This window comes from Girardinichthys multiradiatus, chromosome 8, assembly GCF_021462225.1.
Source record: "Girardinichthys multiradiatus isolate DD_20200921_A chromosome 8, DD_fGirMul_XY1, whole genome shotgun sequence".
Classification (NCBI taxonomy): Eukaryota; Metazoa; Chordata; class Actinopteri; order Cyprinodontiformes; family Goodeidae; genus Girardinichthys; species Girardinichthys multiradiatus.
This window is the reverse complement of record NC_061801.1, coordinates 27,833,486-27,851,066: the sequence shown is the minus strand read 5'-3', so window position 1 is coordinate 27,851,066 and position 17,581 is coordinate 27,833,486. Positions and strand designations below refer to the sequence as shown.

Here is a 17,581-nt window from a genome sequence, read left to right as displayed (position 1 = left end):
TATCTTTCTCTTGAGGACATTTTAAATGTAATTGTTTCATTTATTGTGATTTTCTCCAGGATTTTTGCTGGATCACAACACTGACCACATGTTTGAGAAATCCTGTCAACAGGAAGAGCTGAGGCTAGACGACACCCTGACCCCCAGCGTGACCCCTGAACCCCCCAGGTACGCCACTCAGTGTCGCTGGGCCTCCCTTTCAGGACTGGACCGTGACACCATGACCTTTCCCGGGGGGTCGCCCATTCAGCTCCACACCGTGCCCCCCGCCCTGCTGCAGAGGATACCGCTGTTCTATGTCTGCACCAGATGTGGCAAGGTGTTCTGGGAAGGCTCTCACTTTGGCCGTGTCCTCTCTTTGTTCCAGGACGTCTTGCACGTAACAGAGGAGGACAACATCCCAGCTGCTGGACCTTGCACACTGGCCCAGAGCGATTGATGCAGATTAATACACATACATATTTGACATGTTCTGAGGAGTACTGTTCATTGAGAAAAGATTGAGAAGACAGAGTTTTAAAATAAGATACGAGTAAAATAGAGTGGGTTTTTTTAATTCAGTTTTATATTCTTATTCTTACGAGTTGAAGTAAATTATATCTTTTGTTCAGGTTCACGTATTTATCTTCCTGCTGATATGAGCATGCAGCCAGTGTGCGATGGTGTCTGATGAGCGAATGCCAGCAGCTCTAGGCCCTGACATTTTAGCCACTAGATTTAAGTCAGGTTGATGATTTTTGACAGGAAACTGTGCCAAGAGCTCAATCTGTGTTCAACCGTTCATTTATTCAAAGTGAATCTCTGAAAGCAGTTTGTTTTATGCATTTCTCTTTTATCCATCTCACAAGACACTTTTAAGTCAGGCTTAAGATGCATTCTATGCTGTTTTGGTGCGATTCCTCGTTCGTCTGCCCTTTGAGCCGCCAAGCTGAGTTAGTGAGTAGGTGTGAAGTGGAGGGCGAGGCCTGCAGCAATAGTGCTGCTGTCATTTGTTGGTTCTGGGGTGCCAGCTTTATTTATATAATAAACTGTTGCAAAAAATGCCCGGTTTAAGTTATTATATTACAATAGACAGAAGTAGCTTGACGTGGAGCCCAGCTCTGCAGTCGTGTCACAGAACCGTTTAGCAAAAAAAAAAAAGCTCTTTTAAATTGAGCATGTTGAAATTCTTTGTGGAGCTGTAGAAGGAAGCCTTGAATTAGCCGCCTACTTCTTTGAAATAAAAGATATTTTTTTCCCAGGCATTGAACCTGCAACCACTTTCACACTGTGGTTCCACAATGAGACGATCCTCTGCTTTAGGTGGCTTTGACCGTTTACACAGCAGCCATTTTACACATCACTCTGATTCAGTAAGAAGGCACCTCAAACCTGCCTTGAAAGTGACATGTGAACAGGACTTCTGTTGTAAATACTTTAAATACACTTTTTTTAATTACAAACGATTTGAAGAATTTGTTATTTATTGTTTGATTTCAGTGTAACAAAGACAGACTCATTTGTTTATTCTTTTGACTATTTTTTTCAGTTTTGTTTTGACTGTTAAGCTGAAGAAATAAAAAAAAAAATTGATCTCTGATGGTTTACAATCAGATTTTGGCAAAATTTACTTAAATTTGAAACTATCATCCTCATCTTACAGACTTAAAATAACATATTTTATTGCAGTACCATAATCTCACCAAGAAAAATTGGGAAAATCCAACCTTTAATGATTTTACATTTATTCAGTTAAGGGAAACGCATCCAAAGTTGAAAACTAAATACATAATATTTTTACATGAAATTGTATCAAGTATTTGCACCCATGGCGTTGAGAAATACAAGAATATTGTAAGGCCATTTGTCTTTGGGCAAGGTCATCCACAGTCCCGGGACCTCTCTTAAGTTCTCTTCTCTTCAGCTCACCTCACGGGTTTTCTTTGGGGTTCAGGTCAGGGGACTGACATGGCCATGAATGAAGCTTGATTTTGTGTCTGAGGAAGCATCTTTTTCTTAATTTGTCCAGTTATTACATTTCCTCCTGAAAGAATCAGTGATCACCCTTTTTCTTTTTTTTCTCTCTGGCAGAGGTCACTTGATTTTAATTAAAAATGTCTCTGGTGTTTTAAAGAGTACATGATGACATGCTCTTGACATGCAGTGTTGACAAGGCCTCCAGAGAAGAAACTGGACCACAGCATCACACATCCTCCACCATACTTTACAGTGGGCTTTAGGTTCTTTTCTCCATATTAATCCTTTGTTTCAGACTAGATGTAACACAAGTGTTGTTGCTAAAAATTCAATTTTTGGTCTCATCTGACCAAAACAATTGCAGCTAACGTCCCAGTAGAGCTTATAAAACTCAACTTTCAGGTGTGTGATGGTAGGACAGACAAAGCTGTTTCTTGTGTACCTGTAGATTGTGTTTAATGGTTATTACATTACAATCCTGCTTACTGTTTGAGGTGGTAAAAGAATATGTTCTTGTCCGGCCTCAGAGTTAAGTTTGTTTTAGACTTTTTAGATTTTGCTCTGACAAAAACACAAATATATCTTACATCTTACCTAAATGGCAAGTTCTCTTTTTTTTCCCATTTTGAAGAGCAGTTGACATCTGTGTAATGTCATATTTAAACCCCAGGTGAAGAGGAAATATTCCTAAATAAAGGAAATGTAGATAACAAAATGCTTCAGTTACATTGTTTCTGTAAATATTGGGTTTTCAGTGAGTTGGTTCTAGATCTAAAGAACATAGTAATTAAACAGTGGCACATCTAGACTTGGGTTGTCTAGATGTTCCAGTGATTTATTGACATGTGATTATTTTTTCTGCACTCACTGAAGAAAGTTGTTTAAACAAAATGTTAATTTCTTTTTTCTGTGAGAAAAGCTGCTATTCAAATGCAATGCTTTCAGTAATTATTTTAATTGGTTGTATTTTCACTGTTTAAAATGTTTGATGTTTTAGACAATGCTTCAATAAACAGATTTTTCATTTCATTGTTAAACTTGTTTCAATCAACAGACATTTTCTGATGTTTCTAAAAAACAAATCACATGTTCATGGACAGAGAGTGGACAGACTTATGAGATCATCTGAGGCTTACAGATGTCTGTCAGGCGTAACACTAGCATGGGGGGTTTTTGTCCTCGGGCAATAGTTGGGTCAGATCTCAAGGAAACATCCTCCAAATACCAGTAGAATCCCCTCATATTTGTTTTTTCTTTTTTTAATCCCACTTTGAATTTGTATGATTGCATTATATGAGGGTTTACCCAAAACGACCCAAAGAGATCCAGCATTGATATATGTGCACAGTGTTTCCTGTAAAATGTATAATGGTATGCATTCTGTTGACACTAGAACAAAAGGCATACGCCTATAAAATGTAGGAATCTCTTAACTATAGCCAGATGTGGCCTTTCGTCTATTGACCACAAGCATCGAAACGGCCGCAGTGGTTTTCAGATGGCTCATACTTTCTGAATCACTAAGGTAAATTAGAGTTCAGTTTCTCAGTTTAAGTTGCAACAGCTGCAGGACGAAGTCTGAGATTTGAGATGCTTGTGATGTCTTAAGGCGGCTCAAAATCAGCAATATAACTAGAGCTGTCATAATTACTAAGCAGTTATAGAAATCTATCTCTTTTGTTGTGCGCTGATTTTGAGAGGTTCATAACAGATTTTTTGAAAGGTATTTGAAATGAATACAGGATAAAAATTGTTTCTAATTGTTTTTAAAGTGGGAATAAACCTGTTTAACTGATTAATCAACTCAAAATGCTGTACAGGTTACCTCCATGTCTTTTGTTAGTAGTGTCACAGTTTAAAGTATTCATGAAGGGGGCAATAAACAACTGTGATATGTTATATTCAGGTTTTCAGCTTTTCCTCAACTAATTTTAATGAATGGCTAACATTTCTAATTTCTTCTGGTGGCAAAACCACAGCATAATTGAATAAAATACGTTTTCCTAAAGAATAATCTAAAATAGTGGGTCCATATCTTAAATAAATCATTTTGACTGTGGTCATGGTTATTAATGCTGTAATAAAACATTTAGCCTCTCTTGACATAAACAAATTACTTAAAGTATCAGATAAATAATTTGGATTGTTTTTTAATACAAGTGTTTATATATTTGTTCCTCTGTGGTCACTTCATTTTGTACTACACCACATAAATGCTGAAAATTAGGAAATTAGTATGAATATATGATTGCTATTATTATATTTGGGCTTCAGTGTAACAATTCCCAAATTGTTACAATTTGGGGATTATATGGGGTGTAAATTTATTGCCATTCTAAATATGCAAGTTATATGTATTTTTAAGGGAGTGTCACAACGTTACAACCAACACTAATTCTGATAAATTTTTATTTTTGTAAACACATTTAAATGTAAATGTTTCCACCCCATCAATGCAAGTGTGCAAACAGAAGAAAAATCTCTTCACCTTTTGGAAAACAATTACATTGTAAAGGGATTAACAGCAAGAGAGAATAAAAAAGACATCTAATTGCTGTTGCAGTCTTATCAAAAAATGCGTTTTGTATGAGAGTCAATGGCACAACAAATGCCGGATGCACACAGATGGCTCTATTCAGTTTTTAAGTCGTGAAAGATTTAAAGGGGAAAAATAAAATTTGCCGCCTAAATAAACAACCTTTTAAAAATTAATAATAAAAAAAACTGCATAAACACAGACAAGGTTACGTAGGAATAAAATCAAATAGAAAATCTAGAACCGTGAGGCTGACAGATTTGTCTATTATGTAAGCTCATTTTAGAGTTGTTTTTTTTTTTTTTTTTTTTTTGAAGAAGGATCCAGCAAAACTTCCCAATTATTTTTCTGTAGCATATCCATTTTGGAATTGAGATAATAGCTTCCAACTAAATCATTAGAGATTAGATTTAATGACTTGAGAAAAAACTTGTGAGAAACTATTGTTGGCAGCAGCGTTTAAAAGGGTCCGAAGTTTGCAAATCATTGTTTTACAATAAAGATTGACTCATTCTGCTTGTACAGCACAGCCTGAAACACACACACACACACACGAGCTTTCACACATAAGACTTTGTAATTGCTGCAGTTGCATTAAGCCTCCCTGAAATATTTTATTGGTATGAATAAAGCAGACATGGTGCGGCTCCCGGACTGCCCTTGTCCGGGTGGTCGCAGCTCCTGTCTCTGCACAGAGCTCTGCGCTGCAGCGCCGTGTTATTTGATCCACGCTCTTTCTTCGCTGGGAAGAAAAGCTCGCCTCTTTCCCACGCTCTGAGGACACGTGGTGTCCGGAATGAATTTGATTCAGAAGACCCTCCCTCCTGGTTAAACGTCACCTCCCTCTCACTCTCTCTCCCTCACATTCACACACACACGCATTCTTTTATCAGTGTATGTGAAAGAAAGTGGTTATAATAAAGAACAAATGATCTCTTCCTTCATGGTTTAATTCCTGTCCTCTTTGTGTGAACGGGAAGCCAACATTTCTGTGGGTTTTAATTTTTAAAACTTTTTAGCAACATGTTTTCCGGGACGGCAGTAGGGGACGGAGAGGCTCCTCCTGTCTTGTCTGGCCCCGGTCCCTTCGGCCCCAGGCGCCAGATCACGGATCAGACCACCGAGCTGCCTCGATCTATCCGGCGCCCCATTTACGGGCTTAACTTATGACTCTCTGTATGAAAAAAAATGCATTTTTACAAACAACGCATCAGAGACAGGGCTGCGTACACAGAAACCTAAACAAGCAGCTTATTATTATGTTGCCACCGGTTGGCATTCAGTGCATCCTCCGTGAGTTTTGGAACGGTCACTCGTATTACTCTGCGCTTTTACGCACGCTTTTACGCATGTGAATTTTGGGGGGGAAACAGAATGTGGTGAAGTGTTTCTGTTAGGAAGGGTATTTGGGGAGAAACTCATCCGGCACAGAAACTCTGGCTCCTTCAGTTTGTGCACATGCTTCCCAAGTATTTAAACAGATTCCAACTAAAGCTGTGATGGCCGACATGTTCCTCGTTTTCTAGAAAGTGTTCCAGAACGACCAAGCGATGAAAGACAACAAAACACAAACTGTACAAACGTTTTACGCAAATTATTTTTACGCGCAGAGATTAAATGTTTCAGTATCAGTCCCCTATCTTATTAAATTATGTTTTCATTTTGTATTTAAAACACTATTCGGACCTGGCACAAACATTTCAAAGTCTGTCCCACATGTAGTTTTAAATGAATTCGTTTGATATTTTGATCCAGGAATCCTGGAGAGCTTGCCACAGTTCTTTCTTCTCTGTTTCTGGCCGTTCATGTGATCCAAAGTGGGGGTGAGAGGGTGTTGGGAGCCATCTGTTCTATGTTTGTGATCGTCATGCTGTTGCTGAGTCAGTTTGGGGACCAATCAGACACATCCCTGTCACGAAAGAAATTGCATAATAGAAATTCTTAAAGTTATGTTTTGCAAAATCAGAAATTGCAGAGTATTTGGACATCAGTTAGAGTTTGGTGCTCATCAAATTTAATTTTCACTCAGACCTTCAGGTATTTGTTTTGGATCACTTTGCAGCTACAGGGCCATTTGTTTCAAAGGAACAAACAAAACATGGAAATAATAACTAGCAAGTAGCTTAAATCAATCAATCAATCAATCAATCAATCAAGTCAGTCATAAAAATTAAGTTAAATTGAAACAAATTTCATACAGAAAAGATCTATCAGAGTCGAACTAATCCAAGCCAACATTTTCATTAGTGGCCTACATGCTTAGACAAATAGGTTGAGAAATGGGTCCCATTAAGGGTTGTCCACAGGTTACATAATGCCCCACTGTTAATTGCCATTAAATATTTAATGCAAGAAAACTCAAGACAAAAAGTGGGACCCATATAGGCTGTAGATGCTTTGCTCAATGGGAATGTATCCGCTTAACACCCATTTATTTCCCAGCTAAGAAATATTGCATTGGTAGAGGCCTATTTCGTACCCATCCAGCTGCAGCAAAAATCCTTATGGGGCCCACATGGTTAAGGAAGTGGGCAGAGAAATGTGCCCCATATGGGATTGTCTACAGGTTACATAATGGCCCACGTTATCTGCCTTTATAGGTTCTCAACTTAATTTTAATGTGAGAAACAAACAAAACAAAATCTTCTAGATAAAAAGTAAGAACCATAATGGTCCTTGATGTGTTGCTCAATTCACGCTTATTTTTAATACCATTTTAAAACTCAGCAAAAACCTAAATAGGATGCCCATTTGATTTTGTTTATAAGGGTTATACTTAGTAAATCCAGTGGACTCTAAACATAAAGTCCATTAGTATAAGTCTACTTGGTACCCACCTAGCAGCAGCAAAATCAGCATGAGGCACACATGGGTAGGAGATTGGCAGAGAAATGGGTCCCATTGGGCAGTGTGCACGGGTAAATAATACCCTGTTAACCTTTACAGGTAGGAAGAAAAAAAAAAGCTGGACCCATACGGGTCCCAGATGTGTTGCTCAATTTGACCTTATTTTTAATACTTATTTAAGACCCAACTGCCACCTTCATAGGGTGCCCAAATACAGGTATTAATTTTATGTAGTCATCCTAAGACGGTCCCAAACACGAAGCACAACCACATCTGGCACCCTCTCCTACGGTACCCACATGTAGGCTGGATTTTACCTTGGGTCTGCTTTGAAAATGCAGTCTGGACTGTTGAGAAAAAATATTTGCTTTGTTCTTCTTTTTTTTTTTTTTTTGCTTATGTCATCAAGATGACACATATAAAATACTGTAGTGTAAGTGGTGTGATTTAGCAAGGCTGTGTGACCACGGAGGAGAAGTATGACAGTATTACTGCACACTTTTTGCTATGGACAAAAACGAAATGATCACTCTCAGCTGCTCTCTTTCTATTTTTAATAGACACCTATCCTTAGTTTCTGTTTGCAGTCATATTGGCAGTTCTGCCCCGGATTTAATTCAAAATGTGCGACTTCATCCGTGGGGTCTCCGTTGCAGTCCGAACTGCGATCGCACACTCAAACGCGCACATTGCAGTCAAATGTGCGCCAAAAGTGCAGTTCAGACTGTGGGAAAACGAGGACAGTGTGAAACCATTCGAGCAGAGAGGTGCTCAGAAAGTGCTACACAGATGAGATAAACTCCGTGGCCGCCAAACGGAGCTGTCTGGTTGAGGCTGAGATGTTCCTTTTCAGCGGTTTCTCTCACTGCTTCACTGTGACTTTAGCACGTATTTTCTCCGTATCATCCTGTATGCGTCTGCCCCCCTCTCCCCCTTTCGCTCTCTCTCTCTCTTCTCACACACACGCAGACACACACAGGCGCCCGGTTCCCACGGTGGCGGGGGCAGCTGAGCGGCGTGTCAATCCGCGCACAGCGTCACCTCTTTTCACTTGCAAAAAGGAAGTAGCGCAGGGCTTTTGTTATTTGAAGTCCCACAGTCTAGTCGTTTTAAAAACAACTGGACTATATCCGCCGTTTATGATTTAAACAGCCACCTTTAATCTCCTCCTCGGAGGTGTTTTTACATGGGGAGTTCAGGCCCGTTTGGGGCTTATTGGACTGCTATTTATACCTTTTGGTTCTGAGGTCATTTCTGCCCATACAACATAGGCTAGTTTGTCCAATCCTCTGAGCCGTTTGGACCCCCTGGAACCAAGCATATGCTGAAATGTGCAGTATTCAACCCTCTTTTTTTTCTTGCATTACATTCACAAACTTCAATGTGTTTTATTTGGATTTTATATCATATACCAACAAGTACTGCATTAGTTTGGGAGTGAATGAAAAATTATGTATGGTTGAAAAACTATATAGCAAACTGGATTCTAATGCTCCTAAATAAAACCTGCCTTCAGAAATCCACTGATTGGTAAAAAGACTCCACATGTGTGTAATTTAATCTGAAATCTAGGTGTTCTGTGAAAGAAGGCCTTAGGGTCTTGTCAGAGAACATTACTTAACACGCAACATCATGGTGATACAGCTGTGGAGAAGTTTAACATAGGTTTTGGTCATAAAATGATATCCTAAGATTTTAACATCTCTCTGAGTACTGTTCAATCAACCACCTGAAAATGGAAGTATAGCACAATTTCAAACATAGCAACATAATGCTGTCTACCTAGACTGGCAACGAGGGGATTAATCAGAGAGGCAGCCAAGATGCCCATGGTAACTCTTGAGGACCTGCAGAGATCCACAGCGTCAAGCGTCAAGAATAAAGCCATTATTGAAAGTAACCCATAAAATCTCCCATTTGTAATTTGTCACATACCTTTTTGAGCTAAATTGACCTTTTTGGCCAAGATGTGAAATGCTATATGGGGCAAACATTACCCTGAGCACACCATCACAAGGGTAAAACAGGGTGGTGGCAGCATCATGCTGTGGGGATGCTTTTCTTCAGCAGGAACAGGCAATATTAATAATTGATATATTAATTAATTCATTCATCTTCTATACCGCTTACTCCATAGTGGGTCATGGGGGGGCTGGTGCCTATCTCCAGCAGTCTACGGGCAAGAGGCAGGGTACACCCTGGACAGGTCGCCAATCCATTGCAGTATGATAATTGATATATTGTTTTCACAATATAAAGTCCTTTTAATGAAGTAACTGGAGTTTTGGCTGGATGAAGCATAGTTGTTGCTGGAAACTTTGAGTCAGCTGGCTTAAAGAAGGCAACTGTGCTTTTCCTTTGCTTAAACATAATTGTAGGCTTGGAAATGTTTCTGATCACATAAAACACAGGCAGTAATGGTCTGGAAACTTAAAGAGCACCACCCATCCCCAAGATGCAACTAATTGGCAAGCAATGAGCGAAATGCCTGTTAAGAAGCTGACTTCAGGGTGGCTTTCCTGATTAATTAACCAGCTAATATTACCTATTACCTAATATACTTGTGTTACTGTATAATGGTAAACTACAAAAGGGATTAATACCCTAGGGTGGGAGCCATAAACTACTTCCAAATTTATCAGGTAGTCTCTATGTTTGCTTAAGTCTATGTATCAAAACTTAATTAACAAATAAATGTTATGGGTAGCATTACTTTACCATAATAATCAGTGTGTTGTCTTATTTTAGCAATAGCTGGGATAATCAATGCTTTTCTATATCTTTTCTATATCTTTAAAGGAAATACAACAGGTTATACATTTTTCCTGTAAATATTTGTGTGAGATCAAGAAACTGTAGTACTTTTACTAGTTTATTATACAATGAGACATTCAGTCTTGGATGATTAAAATGAGAAATCAGTTGAGCGATGGTAAGCCATAGTAGTTGCAATGGCCCCCCTCAATTATATTCTGTTTAGGGCCCCATACAATCTTTGGTCGGCCCTTCATGTTGACGATTATACCTCATCAGTTCTTATTGCAACACTCCTTTCAATCCGCTCAAATTGTTGGCACGCCAAATATCAGATATGGATCTCAAACTGAAATTGCTGCCTGTGGCTTGTTTATAATATTTCTGCAGCAACATTATTTGGACCCCCAACCCCCCACCACCACCAACTCTCTCTCTCTCTCTCTCTCTCTCTCTCTCTCTCTCTCAACACCACGCCCCCCACCCCACAGACACACAGGCAAGGCCCCGATCCCTCCCTCTAACCCAGCCGGCAGCCTATAACCTTCGCGCTTCTCCGCCCATTCCTCCACAGTTGATTCTTTGGGAAGGCATTGTTATGCAAATAAAGGACGCGTAAAAATATTCCCCCGGAGCACGGCGCAGGGCAGAGACTCACACGGACCGCAAGAAGGAGGAACGCACGCATTCCGGGGCCACGAAGTGGTTTATCTGTCGCCACGACACGGACCCGTCCATCTGTCGCAGGTAAGTCAGCGGGTCGCGGTTTGGCTGCAGGACGCAAACTAGGGGAGATCCGTGCGTAAACGTGTGCGCAGGGAACTCTCCTCTGTCACGATGTCTCATTCTGGGATGTGTCGGAATGTCTGTAAGGAATTTGGATTCATGCGGACATCTTTCGTGATTTTTTTATTATTACTGTTGTCTTTCTCAGACATCTTCATGGCCACATGAGCAGCGACATATAGCCAGGAAGCTGGTTGAACCGTTGAAGGAAAGCCGACAGGGATTCAACAACGAGGAGGCTGCCCTTTGGTGATTGTGGTCATAAACTTCCAGTCCTCCCAGTGAAATCGGAGGTGTCTCTTCTTCATCTTCTTGTGCAGGCTACCTGCTGCTGCTACTTCAGAAGGAAAACTACATCCAGAGACCCCTGGAGCGCTTCTTGACACTTTTATGTTTTAGGGAATTTAGGATCTCTCGATTATTGACCTTTTTGCACACCAGGTGTGCCATTTTCCCCTCTTGTCCATTTTGGGATATATCCAGCAATCATTCCCCCTTAAAGTGCCTTGAAACTGGGTATAATCCAGTCTAACTGTGGCACTGTTACCAGACCAGACCCTCGACACAGCTTTAGAGCCGAGGCAGGATTATTTCTCGCCCCCCTCACCCTCCAGCGAGCTGTAACTATGAGCCAGGCGGATGTGTCGACTTGCTCCGCGCCGCAGAGGGTTTTCCAGGAGGCGGTGAAGAAGGGAAACACCAAGGAGCTGCACTCCCTGCTGCAGAACATGACGAACTGCGAGTTTAACGTCAACTCCTTCGGGCCGGAGGGACAGACGGCCCTCCATCAGTCCGTCATCGACGGCAACCTGGAGCTGGTGAAGCTGCTGGTGAAGTTCGGCGCAGACATCCGACTGGCTAACAGGGAAGGCTGGAGCGCTTTACATATTGCCGCCTTCGGGGGCCACCAGGACATTGTGCTATACCTCATCACCAAGGCCAAGTATTCCTCTGGGGCCCGGTGATCTGTCTCTGCTGTCAGGTAAAAGTAGAACATTTAAATAAAGAGCAAAATCCATCAGCAACAGTTTCAATCTTAAACTGCAACGCACGGAGAAAACAAACTCTTTTTAAAACATAGCTGCCTTTATTTACATAGTTGTGCCAAAATATATAAAAAGGAAATAAAACTGCGCAAAAATCTCCCCTAACTGTAAACCAAACCGGGCCATCTGTGCGCACTGCATGGTTCACTCAAACCAAAGCCGGGCCGAGGTTGAAAGGGGCCTTTAGCAGAATTTGATTTGGGGGCCCACTGACAGAGTTTATCAAGGATTCTATTGAAGATGGGAAAAGTGTAAGTGGTCACACTCTGGGGTGTTTCTAGAGCTAAAGCCATAGGTGCAGAAGATCTAAATATAGATGAAGTCCAAGCATAAGGATCTAAGCAGTAAGATCTTGTAATATTTTAGGTTGTGTCTTTTGACACTTTGTGGTTTACCAGTTGCAACTTTTTAAAGAGACACAGAAGACAATTTGAAATCAAATGTTTTTACTTATTTACCAGCAGCTACAGTGTGCAGAAAACATAAATTGAGCTAGGAACATTTAACACATTGTGACCATCAAACTATGACGAATTTCCCTTGTGTATTTGCAGTGTTTTCAAACTTCAAATCTTTTAAATTAACTTTCCTGAAACCATGGGATCAGCTACAAAAGCATACTAATTTCGCTAAATAAATCCAGATGTACTTTCCATGTAAAAGATGGGTGCTCCCTGATGGTTTTGGGGCCCTAAGCAATGCTCTAGTTTACTTATGCCTCGGGCCGGTTCTGACTCACACACAATCACACAGGGCTTCAACATGAATCTCTCACTAAACGCACCTCACTCCGGTGAGCTTGTTGGTACTTAAAGCTTTCGCCTTGAATGTTCATACAAGATCGTGTCATTATCGTAGAAATTGCCACACTGTGTTTGAGTGTGTGCGTGTGTGTGTGTGTGTGGACTGTGGAGTGCAGATGGCCCAGTTTTTTTTTCATTCAAAGTGAATCGTTTTCTTGTGGGAGCGCAGATTTGACCTGTTGCTCCTCATTGTCCTATAAAAACCCATTTTTTTTGTAAGATATTTTTATGTGAAACACGGCACTTGATGCTGCTCGGCTGCATGCTGGAATATCTGAAAGGGAAGACGCATGAACAAGAGGAGAAGCCCTTTGCTAAATTCCTGAGGTCTCTCTTTTTTCCTAAATTAAATAATTTTATAAATTCAAAATGAGGATCATTATAGCTACAACTGTGTTTTTATGTAATCAGGGTTCCTACTCATTTTCATGTGAAAATTCCACACTTTTCCCGACATATCAACAGAGTTCTCATTTGTAAAGTTCACCATGTGCTTACTTCAGACATTTTCTTGTTTTGAGGTCAGGCTTTTGGAAAAGGAAACCTGCAAAAATCACACACTGCAAGCATGGATGGATGCAACATTTAGACAATGGGTGAGTGAATAAAGCCTGGAAATAAGATTTTTTTCCAGAATTTATTTTATTTTTCCATACAGCGTAGGAACCCTGTGTGACAAGTGACTACATCATCGTTGTGAAGTACTGTACACAATAGCTTTACCTTTTTTGACAGTAGCTGAATGGGCTCTGCAAACACACAGCTTGCCATTGCTGGTGTCCCGACCTTTCAGGCCAGTGCGACCACACCGCCCTGGTGGTCATTGTATTAAGAACCGCTGCTTTCGCTTTGTATGTTGTTAAAAAAAAGGAAAATTTGGATTTCACTTTATAATCTCCTTTCAGTATTCTGTTAAGATCCTAATCATCACTGTGAAAGCAGGCTGATTTTATTGTTTTTTCTTTTATATTTATGAAGGTACATTGAAAAGATGCATTTTGAATATGTTGTGGTTCTACTTTTAAAAGAAAAACATCTGTAGAGTCAGAATTTAGTGGGTGACTCAAGCTGCTTCAGACTCTTCTTTTTTTTTAGTGCAAACCTGCAACCCCCCTCCTTAGATGACCCCCACAGCTTTAGTCTGTTGACCCTCAAGAGGATTTCAATTAATCTGACTTTTTTTGTTTTGTTTGGTTGCCCTTTTCCCAGCTACCTCGACTGTAAAGTATTCTTATGCCGTTCTGCCTTCTTCCAGCTTGCCCCACCAATCATGCCAGTATCTGTCTGCTATGTAACCTTAACAGAGAAGATGGACTTCGGTGCAGAAGATGCAATGCATTCCTCAGTCAGGAGAGTTTAAGTAACACTAAAACCAAACCAGTGCTGACAAAAGCATGCACCCCATCTAATCTCCACATCACTCTCTGTCTCTCTCTATGTGTCCTCATCAGCCTGTTTTATTATGATTTGTTTCATTGTATAGCATGACTTATAAATGCAGGGAGTTTTATTGCACAAAAATACAGAGCCTTGCGCACCCCTAGTGTTCAAATGGGGTAACTTCCGAAGGCTTTGGAAAATTTTCTACTACTGAGCAGGATCCTTTTTACTGATGGATGATGAAGACTTTATGAATAAATAACAACGCATGACTATTGCAGGATATCACACATCAAATAAAAAGGAAAATTGGGTTTGTAAGCTTGCCTGCTTCATTTTGAAAGTCATGACACCCTAACTTTTTTTTAACAATGCTGCTTGTTTTGTGTCTTTTCTTATTGATGATTTTTTTTTTTTAAAGCCTACTGCTTCACAGCAACACTGGTCCAACTCATGAGAAGCTTTTTTTTTTTTTAAAGAAAGTGTCTTTTATTTCCACGTGAGCCTGACATGTGTCTGTGTTTGCTTCCCATGGGGGCCCGTGTGACTGGGTTTAAACAGTCATCAGCCAGACTGAGAACTTCCCTGGAGTAATCATCCAGAATCCTATAATAAAGCCCCACTACATCAAGGTATAGATTCACATCAGGCAACAAATAAAATATGCATCGCTTGTGTTTAAACTTGATCTTTTTTTTTTTAAGAAAAAAAAAATATTGCACTGATGACTGTTGTTGAAAAGTTGGCTTTAGTGTGTCAACATTTTATTTTTTTTCTGAATAGAAAAAAAACAAACACAACAAAATACTATTGTATATGTATATGCTCCAGGTGATAATGTCCTAATGTATGTTTTACTTTGTGGAAAAAATACCTGTTTTTCAACAAAGATGTGTGTATCTCTGTGATTGGGTATATGTATATATACATATGGATATATATTTCAATGCTGATGATGATATCTTGGGGCACTTTCTTTTCTGAAGTGCTGTCTTCCTGTTGTGTCATTTTAAAAGGGGGAATAATACATTTGATGGTAAGATCATTGTAATGTGGTAAAAAATTGCACGCTTGTGTGGTTATTCGGCTCACCTAGTCATAACATTTATGATGTGCAGAGCCAGCTGTCGGATGGTGTACATGAGTGAGAGGATATTTTTTTTCTAGAAAAAACAGAGAAGAAAAATAAAAAAAAAGAAAGAAAGAAAGAAAGTAAGTGCAGAATTTTTTTGGGGTCAGTCAGCCACCTTGTGTTTCTGGTCTTGCTTAATTTCAAGCAAGAGGAAACGGATAATTCTTTAATGAGCGATGCAGATGTTCCATCTTGTCTGTTTTGTTATTTTTTTTGTATACTTTTCATTTTGAACATTTGTAACACTGTGATGATGGTGACGTGACGTCACATTGAGATGAGTGCTGTATTATTTTTGTACGTTTGTGTACAAGCCAGTAAAGAAATCATTAAACTAAAAAAAAAAAAAAGGATCCTGTGTATGGATGAGTTTCTTCCTCTACTCCGTCCTGCTGGATTTTGTTCATAGTAGAAGTTGGTTTGGGAAACACACCTCCCTCCCACCTCCTGGGTTTCCACGTCGGGCACAGCCCAGATCCCAGTTCTCCCCTTTTGTCATTCATCATGGCCTCATCCTTTCACTGCCGGGATAAAGGAGCCTGGTGCATTGTGGGTAGGCTCAGTTTTAAAGTAGGGTCCCCTCCCCTATGTGTGTTGTGGGAGACATTGGTTTTATGTTACCCATGAACACACACACACACAGAAACTTTCCAAAACACTCTTCCCTTGTGCAGCTTTGCTTTAATTCAACTGCTCAAGCCTCTCCTTGGTGTTTAATTTGCTGTTTTTTAATTATTTTTGTGTCTCATACAGACTAACTTATCATGAAAAATTAAAGTCGTTTTAATAATCTTATTTGTTCGAAACAAAAAAATAACACATCACTGTTTCCACCTCATGTTTTGATATGCTTTTTTGTTGGAACATATAAAATGTTCGATAAATAGATAAAGCCTATAAAACCGTTCACTTCTTACAGAGATCTCGCAAAATTTTTCAAAGCCCTTGCAATTTGTCACAGCCACAAACTTCAATGTATTTTTTGACACTATGCTTTAGTCCAACATAAGGTGGTGCATACCTGAAAAGTGATTTCATTTCAAATCTACAGACATTAATTTTTATGTCCATTGTATCTCTGGCTGTATGAGTGATGTCACTGTCCTGCTAGAAGGGGATTCTCCACCCCAGGCTGAAGTATTTTGCCACCATTAACAGGTTTTCCTCCTGCAATGTCCTCTTCCCATTATCTCTGACCAGGTTCCCTGTCCCTGCTAAAGCAAAGCATTCCCACAGCATGACGCAGAGCAAACCTCTTATAGGCTTGTACCTGTGACTCTTCCTTAAAGGCTGAATTTGTGACATGAAAGACTAAACGTTGTCCTGTCAACCGATTTTCCCACTTGAACTGTGAATCTCCGTAGCTCCTCCAGAATTACCATAAGCTTCTCGGCTTGTCCTCTGACGAATGCTCTCCTTGCTCTGTCTGTGCATTTAGGTGGATGACCATTTCTTGCCCATTTTACACCTGTGCCATATTCTTTCTATTTTTGTATGATGGATTGAACATCTAACTCAGCTTTAAACATCTACATAGCTTTGTCCCTGACCTGTGTGGTGTGTTCCTTGGTTCTTCATAATTTGTTTGTTCATTAATGTTCTCTATTAACCATCAGAGACCTTTACAGACCAGTTGGATTTGTGCTATGATAAAATAACGACACAGTTGTACAAGTTTTTGAGTGTAAGGGCTGGGGAACAACAGCAGTTGTGTTGTTGTAAAACTTTCAAACTTTTTAAGTCTAATATTGCCTTCGTTTTTATTCACACCCTCATCAGCTGCCTATTTTGAATTTAAACATTTATTTTTGACAGCTTTGACTGCTGTATGTGATGTTGCATCGCCACATAAATAGGTCGTGGGAAAAGCAGCAGAAGATTTCACTTGATAGAGGTGTTTCTCTTGTGACACATTCTGGGTGTCGGCTGTGTTGGTAAAAAAAATAGAACATTGCAACTGAGATGGAAAGGATGGTTGTGGTTTTTAGGGAGTTTTTAGAAAGGAGTACAGTTTTTCTTTCTTATGGTTTCTCTGGCACATAAAAAGCATGTTCTATCAGTTGAAGCAGCTGTTGAACCTTCTTGTCCGAGCTGCAGCTGAGCTGCTCTTAACCTCAGCTCAATGTTTTTCAATGCATGAACTGCACTGACCTGATGCATTTTCTCTGTTGGATACAAACAGACGGCAAGTTAGCTCCTTTAAACACCAGCCCTTCTTTGTTTTGATACCATCACAGCCAAGTTGGGTTATCTGGCCTGCCTCTCCCTCCCTCCCTCCCTCCCTCGCTCCCTCCCTCCCTCATTTCTGCAGGATGTTTTTGTTGAGCTGGGTTCCCATTGT

General features: G+C 40.1%; 2 protein-coding genes across 3 annotated transcripts in view; both read left to right on the top strand.

The window, feature by feature from the left end:
* Positions 1–1,579, top strand: part of exd3 (exonuclease 3'-5' domain containing 3) — a 63,114-nt gene extending 61,535 nt beyond the window's left edge. The window contains exon 21 of the mRNA XM_047373419.1: positions 60–1,579. Coding sequence (XP_047229375.1) covers positions 60–439 — 380 coding nt within the window. The 3' untranslated portion in view covers positions 440–1,579. The remainder of the gene's footprint in view (positions 1–59) is intronic.
* Positions 1,580–10,670: 9,091 nt separating this feature from the next.
* Positions 10,671–15,593, top strand: nrarpa (NOTCH regulated ankyrin repeat protein a). 2 transcript variants are annotated; one of them, XR_007039379.1, is made up of 4 exons: positions 10,671–10,840; positions 11,028–11,856; positions 13,250–13,324; positions 13,984–15,593. XR_007039379.1 is itself a non-coding variant. In XM_047373312.1 (3 exons), exon 2 carries the CDS (start codon positions 11,506–11,508, stop codon positions 11,842–11,844), a length of 339 nt encoding a protein of 112 aa, XP_047229268.1. In that variant the 5' UTR covers positions 10,671–10,840; positions 11,028–11,505; the 3' UTR covers positions 11,845–11,856; positions 13,250–15,593. The 2 variants fall into 2 exon arrangements, 1 of the variants encoding a protein (XP_047229268.1); XM_047373312.1 differs by having other exon boundaries at positions 13,250–15,593.
* Positions 15,594–17,581: the final 1,988 nt, after the last annotated feature.